Below are 12,323 nucleotides of genomic sequence, written 5' to 3'. Positions count from 1 at the left end.
TATATTTTATTTTTGTTAAATAATTCAATAAAGCATCACCGAAACGCGTTTTAAAAGATTTTTTTATTACATTGGGAATGTATTCGCTATTCCTGGGAATCAAAAAACGTCGAGAATTTAGAAAACCTTATTGTACTTTCATTTATTTGTGGTGAGTTTTTCCAAATACATACCACCAAATACTTAGTATGAAATTTATTACTCGCTACAACCACAACACTTTCGATAACAAAAACAGCTGTAGTAAACAATAAACAAACGTAAAACTTTATTTATCTTTTTGTTTTTAGCAAGTGCATCGAATTGTTTAACAAAATTTTATTTTGAATCAATGCAAATGTAGTTAATATTAATTATCCAGAACAAAGATGAATTTAAATTGTGAAACAATTTTGGATTTTTACACGGTAAGTAGTTTGTAAATGGTTTTCTGGCAAATCCATACATTCCATTTTTAATTGCAGCACAATAACAAAAAAGTATTGTGTCAAATTAAAGTGACATCTTCGAAAAGCCGCAAATTTAAAAATAACACTTGTAGATGTTTAGGACAAGAACAATGGAATACATTCGATAGAGAACTAGAGAAACTTATTACAGCCAACGATGAGTGGAACGATGAGAAGTGCCTTGATTTTAAGATAAAGCCCCACATTGAGGTTAAGGTGCAAAAATCAAAATTATCATTAAAACATTTTTACAAATGTTTGGGTGCAAATGATGATTGCGAGAAAGATGAACTAGGTGATGGCGGTGTTGTAGAGGATATTATAGAAGCCAGTTATGTTTTAGAGTGTGTACTGAATTTCCAAAACGTAAGTATGTCACTATTTATAATAATTTTATAGGTAAGAAATGAAATTTTCGCTAACTCGACGTTCACACTTATTTTTTGAGAAATTTGCATCTACGACGTCTATAGCCGTCATTTACGTCAACGTGTTAAGTTTAATGTTTTACTGTTATAAGTATTACAGAAATGAGTCGATTAACGTTGCCTTGATGTAATTCGAAAAAACATTTGTTTCTTTTAATTTGCAAGTGGTTCACAACATGTTATTAATTGAATGCAATTTAAAATAGGAATCAAAATCTATCTATCTATCTATCTATCTATCTATCTATCTATCTATCTATCTATCTATCTATCTATCTATCTATCTATCTATCTATCTATCTATCTATCTATCTATCTATCTATCTATCTATCTATCTATCTATCTATCTATCTATCTATCTATCTATCTATCTATCTATCTATCTATCTATCTATCTATCTATCTATCTGTCTATCAACTTTTTTTAAATTCCGTCCTTTTATTAAGTAAACGGTACTGTAATTTAGTTAGCTTTTTTTGTTTCTTTGTTGCTTTATTAAAACTTATTTAACCAATTTTTATAAAACTTGTAAAAAAAAATTTATAAAATTTAAAAATTAATCTATTAAAGTTTTATTTTGATATTGGGGTACTGAGGCATGTTTGGTACTTTATTAAAAGGATAATTTTTTTAGGCAATTAAACGCATATTTTAATTAAATTCTCGAAAAAGAAAAAATTATACACTTTTTATTGCACTTTCCACTAAGGAAGAATTTATTTAACTTTATTTAATCGCTTTTATTGAATTTTAACAATATTAATATATATACAAGAATTTTTGACGTACTTGGTCCTGATTGAATGAGAATTTCCCTCTTACATCTTGATAACTTTTCTTTCCTCATATGGTAGTTTTTGAATTTTCTATGATATTTAACCTATAAACATAAAATTTAACATGTTGATCTTGTGTTAATAATTAAAATATGTTGTTCAAATGTTACTTTTTGAATTTTCTATAATATTGAACTTAAAATCATAAAATTTTAAATCCTGAGTGATCTACTACACAGAAAAAACTGAAAAACGATTTCAATTACCAAAACCTCGTTTTCAATTATTTTATTTTTTGAAGTTCAACCTATAACAAAAATTGTATATTCGATTACTACTTATAATTGATTTCGTACACAAAATTTTTATATTTTTCTATTTTTGTTGTTGTTAAATACGTATTTGATTATACATTTTTATCAATCAAATATAAAATGAATTGAACCCTTTTAAAACTTTTGATTAATCGTTTAATTGAAAATTTTTTAAAATTAATTTTTTCTGTGTAGCGTGTACTAGAAGCCTCCGCAGCTCTAACCAAAAAATAAAATTTAAATGAAAATATAAAAAAAATAATATCAACATTTTATAGACAATTTAAATTTATTAGACACATATTTCTGTGGTTTTATTCGAAGTATCCCGGATATTCTTATACAAAATAATACTATTCTAAAAACATTTTAAGAACACATTTTCCGTTAATATATCGTCACCAGAAATGCAAAACAACAAAACAAAAATCGACTTTTTGATTGATTACACAGTGAGACAAAATAAACGAAAATTGAAATACCTTGGAAGTGATACTATTTTTTTGAAAGGTGGATCCGAGTAGAACTAGAATATGTTTTTGAAATTTGCCAAACACCTCCAAAATCTTGAGTTACGGGCAAAACACCGGTTTTTCGTACCTTTAAGTACTTATAAGTCAGTAACTTAGTTGAATCTGAACCGATTTTAAGTTTATCTGCGGATGTAGAAAGCAGAAGCTAATGCCTTTATAATGACATATATAACCTTTAAGTAACCTGGAGAGATATGTATGTATTTCATCAGCAAATATATTTTTTATTTTAGTTTTGCACTGTTATCCAAGTTTGGAGATGTTTTTGAAAGTATTTTAGGAACCGTACTATATATTAACTGATTAGAAACCCACGTTTATTCATGAGTAAAACGCGACTTTGTTTTTAAAAATCCGTTAGCAATTGACGACGTTATTGATCTTTTTCTTAATACAAAATATTTCCAAAACAGATTTTCCGAGAGATGCTTTATATTGGGGATAGGGCTAAATATTGGCCGATTCTCAAAAAATTTGGAGGAAGGATTTATGTTTATATAAGAGTTATTTACATAAGTTATATTTTATGATTCAGATTCAACTAAGTTACTGAGTTATAAGTGCTTAAAGTTACGAAAGCCGGTTTTTAATCCGTAACTCAAGATTTTGGAGGTGTTTGGCAAATTTCAAAAACATTTTCTTGTTCTACTCGGATTATTTATTTTTGTCAAATAACGTATTATCAATAACAACATTTTCATAAAGCAAAATAATAATTTAAGAAATTGAAACAAAGTGTATAATAACACAGACTAACAAATTTTTAACCCATAGAACAAAATACATAACTATGTTAAGATTGAGCAGCGCTGAATCCCAATCTACCTTAAGAATTTATTCATCACATCAGCTTTTCGAGATATCATGTCATCAGTTTGAAAAAAAACAAGTTTTTGGCAATATTCGAGACGTTATAACAGCGTCAAGTAAACTTTGTTCAAAAAATCTGTTATGTCATCTTAAAGTCTAATCTTTCGACTTTAATGTAAAGATATACCCTCTGTTATATTATATTTTAATTCATTTTCGATATATCAAAAATTTTATCATTATACTGTTTTTTCAGTCAGTTGTGAAGGTTAAATCAATTTCTGAAGTCTAGTTTAAAATATAATTTCTGGGTACATGAACTAACTTGTGCAAAATTTCATCAACATATTTAAAATTTCTAGCCATATTCATGGGGTCCACTTGTATTTGAGCTAGGTGAAATCGATCCAAAATAAATCGACCAAAAAAGCTGTTTTAAATTTTCGTCCCCTTCGATTTTCTTCAAATCAGGATCATATATTGTACTCCTTAATGCAGTTTCCATGACGCATAAATCCTTAACTTATTCGGTTCATATGTTATGGATCTCTAAAGTAGGGCATGTCGGGTATTTTTGTTCAAAATTAGAAATGTTGATGACTGAATAACTTTGGAACAAGTTATCCGATTTTAACAAATTATGTTTCGTTCGACAGGACTTCGATTACTCTTTTTTGACATTTCATTAAAATTACGTTAAGTCCTGGTGGAAAATGTCCTTTATCCTTGAATATCTTAGAAAAAGATATCATGTTTTTCTTCATTTTTTATGACGAATAGACAAAATTATTATTTAATTCTTCTAAGGAAGGTTGAAATCCATAAGAAAAATTTTCACTTTATACAACTACATACTTCAGAAATTATGTGACATCGCATCGTTTTAGGAGGAACTTAGCGTGTAGATACATATATATATATCTCTACCAAATTAAACTATTTTCGTTTCCAATGTATTTTTAGACCCCAGTTGATGTAACCCACCAATTAGAAGGACAACCACTAATTGAAACAACAACCGATATTTTAAGCATTCCATTATCATATGAACCATATACGCCATCTAATAAAAGATATCGGGCGGATAACATTGATACCGTTAAAACCCCTGGAATAGATTTTCTTGAATATAATGAAAACAGCAATTCACCAAAACGAAACACACTTGAAACATCCGAAAGTGAACAACCACAATTAAGTGAAATAATATCCAATAATACATCAGAACCGACTGAAAATTGCCAAAGTTCGGATGAGGTTATTATTGAAACTGGAGATGAAATTGATTCTCCGAAAAAAAGTAGATTCAAGAAATCGAAAAGACTAGAGACTGAATATACATCGAAAAGTAAGGAAATTCCAGTCACCGGTTTGCCTGTGCATAGAATAGAGGAGGAATCTTCAGATCGAAAAGTTACTGAAACAGATTACGATATTAAGAAACATCGAAAAAGAACTAAGACTTTAGATACTTTACCAGAACTACTGGATAATAATTCTAAGGAAAAGCATAAAAGCAAAAAAGAACGTTCAAGTAGCAGGGATAGACATAGTCATTATGACAATAAAATATTAAAAAAACGTTCCAAGACTATCGATGAAATTCCAGTTGGACTGTCCGAGAATATTGAGAAATCAAAATTAAAGAACTTGACAGATGAGAGTAAAGAAAAGTCACGTAAAAAATTACAATCAACAGATAAACACAAGTCTCACAAATCAGAGGTTATCAAAGAAAAGCCATATACAACGTCAGATTCGACAGATAAACACAAGTCTCACAAATCAGAAGATATCAAAGAAAAGGCACATAAGAAATTAGATCCAACTGATAAAAGTGCGTCTCATAAATCGGAAGAAAGAAAAGAAAAGCCATATAAGAAATTGGATTCCTCTGATAAAAGTACGACGCATAAAGCAAAAGAAAAGAAAAAAGATGTGAAAGAAAATATTTCTTCAACAAAGGAAAAAGTTACGAACTTGGAAAAGAAGCACGTAAGAAGAAGTACCTCATCATCGAGTGAAGATGAATTTTTGGAGGCACTTGTTGAAGCTAAAAAAGTTTTGAAAACTGCAGAAAAAGTCAGTGATGATGAATTCGAAGACCACAATAAGTTAGAGAAAAAAACAAAATTATCGCAAGCCAATGACAATACAAGTAGTTTGAATATATCGATTTCATCTGCTACGGAATCGAACACAGACACATCTCCATGCAAAGTAAGAAAGAGAGTAAGAAAACCAAAAGAAATTAGCCCTGATGTTAATAAATCCCTACGGCGTTCGGAACGATCACCAAGCAAACCAATTCGATTTATAGAAGAACAGCCTAATCTACTTAAAAGTAAGAAACCTAAAACAGCCAAAACTTCACCTAAAAACAAAGAACTATTTGGCACAGACGACGATGACGAGGAGAATTATTTTGAGAAGAACAGCACTAAAACTAACAGCGACAACAAAGTCAAATCATCAATATTCGAAACCCCTGTTAGCAAGAAATCCGTTAAGAGTGCTTCATCCTCATCGTCCTCATCAACGAAAAAGAAACGCAAAAGAGATAAAAGTAGTGAATGTGAGCAGGAAAAACGAGCGATGGGCAACTGGTTAGGCAAGAAAAAATCATCATCAGACATTGAGGAAAAAAAAGCATCAACATCAAAGTCATCATCATCAAAAAGTCGACCGCTAAAAACTACAAAAAAAGAAAAAACGGAAAAGAATGAAGTTGATGCGGAAACACATGCAAAAACGGTAACACCAACACCATCTTTCGAATTGCCTTCTAAGGAAGAAATGGAGTTGATAAGAAATAAAACAAAATTAACACAGAAAGAAAATGCAATACTTAAAGCAGAATTGGATAAAATGCGTACTTCACCACCAAAAGAAGTAGAATTTAAGTAAATATGAACTTTCTTTACATCACATTGCCATTTATGTAATCTCTACTTATTTATATTAGATCTCTACAAGATGTACCTGCGGAAGAAATATTGAATACGTTTTCAATATACCAGACAGAATTAGATGAAATCTATAAAAATAATTACAAAAGAGATTATATTAAAGGTCACGAGGGCATAAACCATTGTTTTGTAATAAGACTACTGCCACAAAATATCCAAATGAAAATGCTGGAGAAATTAACAGATGTTTATAGTAATACAAAGAGCTCAACTGTAAGCAAGATTAAAATTTTTCTTAAAATAATATAATTTCTTCTCAATTTTCTTCAGCAAGCCACATTATTCGCCAATGCTCTTCTGCCTGAATGGGTAATACGTGTGTATATGGAAAAATTTAAATTTAATCGTCAAGAGGCGATGCATCAAATCAAAGCACAAGAAGAATTTCGTTTACATATGGAAGAACAGAATGATAACTCCTTTATGTTCGATTAGAAAAGAACAAACATGTGATGTGAGTATTTATTCCACACGCAGTTTACTTTGTTTTTAAATTCAAATAATATATTAAAGCTGAGCTTTGATTAAATCATTTTAATATGTACTTTTATTTTTGAAATAAATTTTTTTTCTAAAATGTAAACTATAAGATTTTCGATTCAAGTAGAATAAATCGTGGTCCTATACGTCCCTTTGTGATGCCTTTAAAGACAGAAGAAAAGAGGGAGATTGTATATAGATTACTGATAGTGTGCGAAATTAAAAATTAAAAAAAAAAATGGAGAATGAGGACTAACTGCCTTCGGGGTTATTTCCAATAAATAAAAATAATAACAAAACTTTCATAGAAAATAGTAATTTGTTTATTAATAATTTGATGATAATTTTTGTTTTTTATACAACAATCACGACATCTCTTTAACAAAAATAAAAAGTGTTTAAAGAAAAGTGACGTTTTATTGATTGTGTCTTTAAATAAATTAAATTATAAAAAAAATTTACAAGAAATGCTAACTTATAATGGAACAGTACAAAAAATCGTAACTGCAAGTTTAAGAATAGTTTAAATAATATATAGTGATTGCGATTTTTTCTTTTGGATGGACAAATAAAAGAAAGAAAAAAACTCTTTCTTTACGAATGTTTGCAAACGAAACTAAATTCAGTCTAACACACAAAATGATTACTAATTATATACAAATATGCATCTGTCCTTCATTCGACAGGCAGATCATTATTTTTAAAGTTCATCGTGTTGTGTGTCTTCATCCTCTTCGTTATCGTTAGACGATGATGTGTTTTCCTCGTTGGAATCAGCTGTGGTGTCATCGTCATCATCTTCATCCCACTCGACTTGTTCATCTAAAGAGACTCCCAATGTTTGACGCATCATTTTTTCGATGGTGTCTGCGAAATCAGAGGTCTCTTGTAACATGAAACCAGAACGCAAAGTGGCGGTACGGAACATCATTAAAGCCATTTCCTTGGCGCTCTCATCAGCTTCATCGGCCTCAACACGTCTCAACAATTCACGCATCAATGGATGTCTGGGATTGATTTCGAGAGTCTTCTTTTGATTCAAGTAGTAGGTACGTTGAGGATCATCAGATTTTTGATGGGCATTTGACATGGCCAAACGTTCCATGTTGCCGGTCCAGCCGAACATACCAGCGACCAAAGCGCAGGGAGAATTGCTCAAACGTTCAGATACTTGAGCGCGCAAAATCTTATCCTTCAAGGCAACTTCATTCAACCACTTAACCAAAGGTTCAAAGGTGGCCTTCAACTCTTCAAATTTATTTTTGCTCTTTTCCGATTCGTTGAGCTTGAAGCCTTCTTTGGCAACATTTTGGAATTTCTTGCCATCGAATTCGGGCAAAGCAGAAATGCAGTATTCATCAACAGCTTCAACGAGATACAAAACTTCATAACCCTTGGCCAACAAACGTTCAACGAAGGGAGATTTCTCAACTTCAGCACGGTTGGCACCAGCAATGAAGTAGATGTTTTCTTGTTTGGGCTTCATACGCTCTACATATTCGGCCAAAGAGGTGATACCTTTGCCATTCGATGACTGGAAGCGCAAAAGTTTAGCGAGGCGAGAACGGTTGCTGGGATCTTCCATGATACCGAGTTTAATATTTGTGGAGTATTCCTTCCAGAATTTCTCATAGGCTTCCTTATCAATCTTCTTGATCATGTCCAAGACCTTGCGAATCAATTTTTTCTTAATGACCTTAATTAATTTGTGTTGTTGCAAGGTTTCACGTGAAACATTCAAAGGTAAATCATCCGAATCGACAATACCACGAATGAAATTCAAGTAGTTGGGCATCATGTCGTTGAATTCGTCAGTAATGAAAACACGACGGACGAATAATTTGATATTATCGGCTTTGGTACCATAACGATTGAAAGATTCTGATGGCTGTACTTTGGGAATATACAACAAACTCTTGAAAGTAACTTCACCTTCAGCAATGAAATGGGTGTGTATTAAGGGTTCGCTGGAGTCTTTGGTTAAACTCTTGTAGAATTCATCGTATTCTTTTTGTTCTACTTCGTTGGGTTTACGGGTCCAGATGGGTTTGCTGTCGTTAATCAACATCCAGTCCCATACAGTCTTCGATACCTTCTTGGTCTTGGGTTTGTCATCTTCATTGGTGTCTTCCTCAACTTTAACGTCTTCTTCTTCATCGACAATCTCATCATCTGAGGACTTTTCAGTGACGGGTTTCTCCTCTTCAATTGGTACTTCTTCGTCAACAGTCTTGCTAGACCACAACATAATGGGGAAGTTGATGAATTGCGAATATTTACGAATCAATTCACGTAATGTATCCTCTTCCAAAAAGTCCTGAGCTTCGTTCTTCAAGTACAAGGAAATGATGGAGCCACGTTTCAATGTATCACCACGAGGATCTTCAACAATGCTAAAACTGTTAGCATCAGATTCCCAAATGTATTGTTTGTCATTGTTGTGCTTGGTAGTGACAACAACGCGATCGGCAACCAAGAAAGCTGAATAGAAACCAACACCAAACTGACCAATCATATCATTCATATCTTGTCCATCTGATTTTGTGGGATCTTGCATTTTTGCCAAAAAGTCAGCTGTACCAGATTTGGCAATTGTACCCAAATTATTGATTAAATCCTGATGGGTCATACCAATACCAGAGTCCATAATGTGTAACACTTTGTTTTCCTTGTCAGCCTTAATGCGTATATTAAGCTCAGGATTGCTTTCCAATTCATTTCTGTTTGTCAACGCTAACAGACGAATCTTATCAATGGCATCAGAAGCATTGGAAATCAATTCACGCAAGAAAATTTCCTTATTGCGATACAAGGAGTTAATGATGAGTTTCATCATACGATTAACTTCAGTTTGGAAAGCGAATTTTTCGGCCTGCAAGATTATTAAAAAAAGGAAAATATTAGAAAAACTCCTTAAATTGGGAAAAATTCTGTGTATAATTTCAGAATATGGACAAGAAGGGATGTACTTCGACAAGAATTGCCAAGTACAAAAAGATGATAAAAAACTTAATAAAGAAAATCAGTAATAATATTAAATTTTCTTAAAAAAGTAAACAGTTTTGACCAGAACTTAACAGCAAAGAAGATTAACATAAGATAAAATTTTAAAATTCTAGATTATTCCTGTTCCTACTATTAATGATTTGTTATTAGCACGAAGAGAACATATTTTTCACAATTATTCTTTAAAATATTAAAATTACCCAATCTTATTGTTTAAATTCAAATAACTGACAAATACCTATTAAACAACCAATAAGTTGTATAATATAAAATAGAGCCACCCACCCTTATTTTTAATAAAGCATCATAATATTACTACAAAAAAATGAAAGTAATCTACAAGTTGACCTAATTTTGAACATAATCAATAAATAAATTAAATAAAATTAACATTCACTTTTATATGATACAAACCTTTTCACGAATTTCTTTCATTTGTGCCACATTAAGACCATCCAATTTAATGGCTTCTTCCTCACGTTGAATGGCATCGGAATCTGTAACCAAAAACCAGAAACCAAATTGTATCAGTAAAAAAGAACGGTAGGTACTTAGTATGTAATTACATATGGCGTGGAAAAGAAAATAAATATTAAATCTTATCGTAAATAATCATTGACGTGGTAAACAAAAACAATTACACAAGTCAAAAAACCAGATACGAGCGATATTAGTGTTTTGTTGGTGGCATTAGAAAAAGCAAAGGGAATGATGTGGATTTTTTCATAATTTCACACTTACCGGTTCTAGAACCTTCTTTGAATGAACCCAAATCTAAGTCAATTTTTTCAGTGGCAGTTTCTTCTTTGTCATTTTCGGCTTTAATTTGCGTAAAACCTAACAATAATTAAAAAATAAATTAATATTTTTAATTTCTAAAATTAATTAATAAAAGAAATTATTTAGCCGGCATTTAAAGGGGCGTATTAAAAATAAAACTATGTATTTATTACAAAAAAGAGAAAACTTACCCGCAAATAATAACAACCCCAGTAACAACAAATACTTCATTTTGTTTATATTAAACTAAAACAAATTATTTAATTTTAATGTTAATTAAACAATTTCTTTTATAGGCCACGTCTGCTTAAAATGCAGTTCTTAATTTTTGTGTGAAAAATTTGCAACTTAAATTCTACGTTTATTCCGTTTCGCGTTCAGTAAATAAATGAGAAGAAATGCAATACAAACGTCTCTTTATGAATTTGTGCAAAGCAAATACACACAGTTGCTCAAAAATGTACTAAATTTTTAAAAGATAAAAAATATATTGTATATACACATTTTTAAACATTTTACGTCTTGTCCTATATAATTATATTATAATTCATTTTTAAAAAATATAATTTGTGTAAAAATGTTTTTTTTAATAAATATTCATAAAAATTATTTAACCTGAAGTACATAGTTTTACAACGCTGTAGGTTTTTGTTTTGTTTTTCTGCTTCTTCACACGCAAACGTTTTTGATTGGTCCAAATCACACTCGTTACTTTTTTAGGTAAATACAAAACAGTGTTACTAATTTTCTTTCAATAGAACCCGCAAAGTTGTGCAAAAAATCGCTACAAATTATAATTAATATATTAAGGTGGTACAAACAACTACTGTGTTTTATTGCTATCATTAACGCTGAAAGTTAGCAACCCATTAATTTTAGTGTCGATTTTTTAAAAATTAAGTTTCATTGTGTTATATATTTTTCTTATACATACATACATACATACATACATACATACATACATACATACATACATACATACATACATACATACATACATACATACATACATACATACATACATACATACATACATACATACATACATACATACATACATACATACATACATACATACATACATACATACATACATACATACATACATACATACATACATACATACATACATATATTATGGAAAAAAGTGGAACTAAACAAAAAATTTTGTTTAAAATACAAAGTAATGTGTCATAGTTCATGAATATGAGGGTAAATTCTTTTTGGACCTTGTAAAATTTACAAATATTGACCGATGTTGATAATTTTTTTTTCATTACATATGACTAAGTAAATTTAATAATAAATTTAGTAATAAAATATTCTTACATTACCAAAAATCTTAAAGCATGAATTTTAAAACTTTATTTTTTTACCACGACTTAACAATATTTTTTTACAAATAAATTCCCTACTAACAAAAATAAAAACATTTTGTTTAATGATAATAAAATTGAAAGCGAAGGAAATTAATGACAAACAAACTTTTTTAAGAAATTATAAATAATTTGAAGATTTAGCTTATTTTTCTGTAAGCGTTAACACTCTATGATAGCAACAAAACACAGTTATTGTACATTATGAAGAGGCATATAACATGTTTGTTGATACGAAATTAATCAGGAAACTTAAAAATTTGTTGTACATACGATTTATTACATTATTTGTAGTAATTATATCTAAAAACAACACTAGAAATGTAAAAAAGTTGAAACAGCCACATAAATTGTATGGGTATTGAACAAAATGATTTTGTTCGGGTATAGACAAGACGGT

The 12,323-nt window shown here is 30.3% G+C and overlaps 2 protein-coding genes across 2 annotated transcripts; one reads left to right on the top strand and one right to left on the bottom strand.

Annotated features, from left to right (window-relative positions):
• The first annotated feature begins 225 nt into the window (after positions 1 to 225).
• Positions 226 to 6,954, top strand: LOC119602288 (uncharacterized protein DDB_G0284459). Its single transcript, XM_037953719.1, has 5 exons — positions 226 to 407; positions 465 to 815; positions 4,276 to 6,215; positions 6,278 to 6,494; positions 6,552 to 6,954. Exons 1-5 carry the CDS (start codon positions 369 to 371, stop codon positions 6,714 to 6,716), a joined length of 2,712 nt encoding a protein of 903 aa, XP_037809647.1. The 5' UTR covers positions 226 to 368; the 3' UTR covers positions 6,717 to 6,954.
• A 107-nt stretch (positions 6,955 to 7,061) lies between these two features.
• LOC119602289 (endoplasmin homolog) lies at positions 7,062 to 11,010 on the bottom strand. The gene is made up of 4 exons (XM_037953721.1): positions 10,739 to 11,010; positions 10,509 to 10,604; positions 10,182 to 10,264; positions 7,062 to 9,633 (listed from the first exon to the last, which is right to left on the bottom strand). Exons 1-4 carry the CDS (start codon positions 10,776 to 10,778, stop codon positions 7,462 to 7,464), a joined length of 2,391 nt encoding a protein of 796 aa, XP_037809649.1. The 5' UTR covers positions 10,779 to 11,010; the 3' UTR covers positions 7,062 to 7,461.
• Between the last annotated feature and the right edge of the window lie 1,313 nt (positions 11,011 to 12,323).

Source organism: Lucilia sericata, unplaced genomic scaffold (genome assembly GCF_015586225.1).
Source record: "Lucilia sericata isolate MDLA Ls3-8-SP2 unplaced genomic scaffold, ASM1558622v1 Contig000218F_arrow, whole genome shotgun sequence".
Taxonomy (NCBI): domain Eukaryota; kingdom Metazoa; phylum Arthropoda; class Insecta; order Diptera; family Calliphoridae; genus Lucilia; species Lucilia sericata.
The sequence above is the reverse complement of the archived record's forward strand: the minus strand, read 5'-3'. Positions and strand labels throughout refer to the sequence as shown.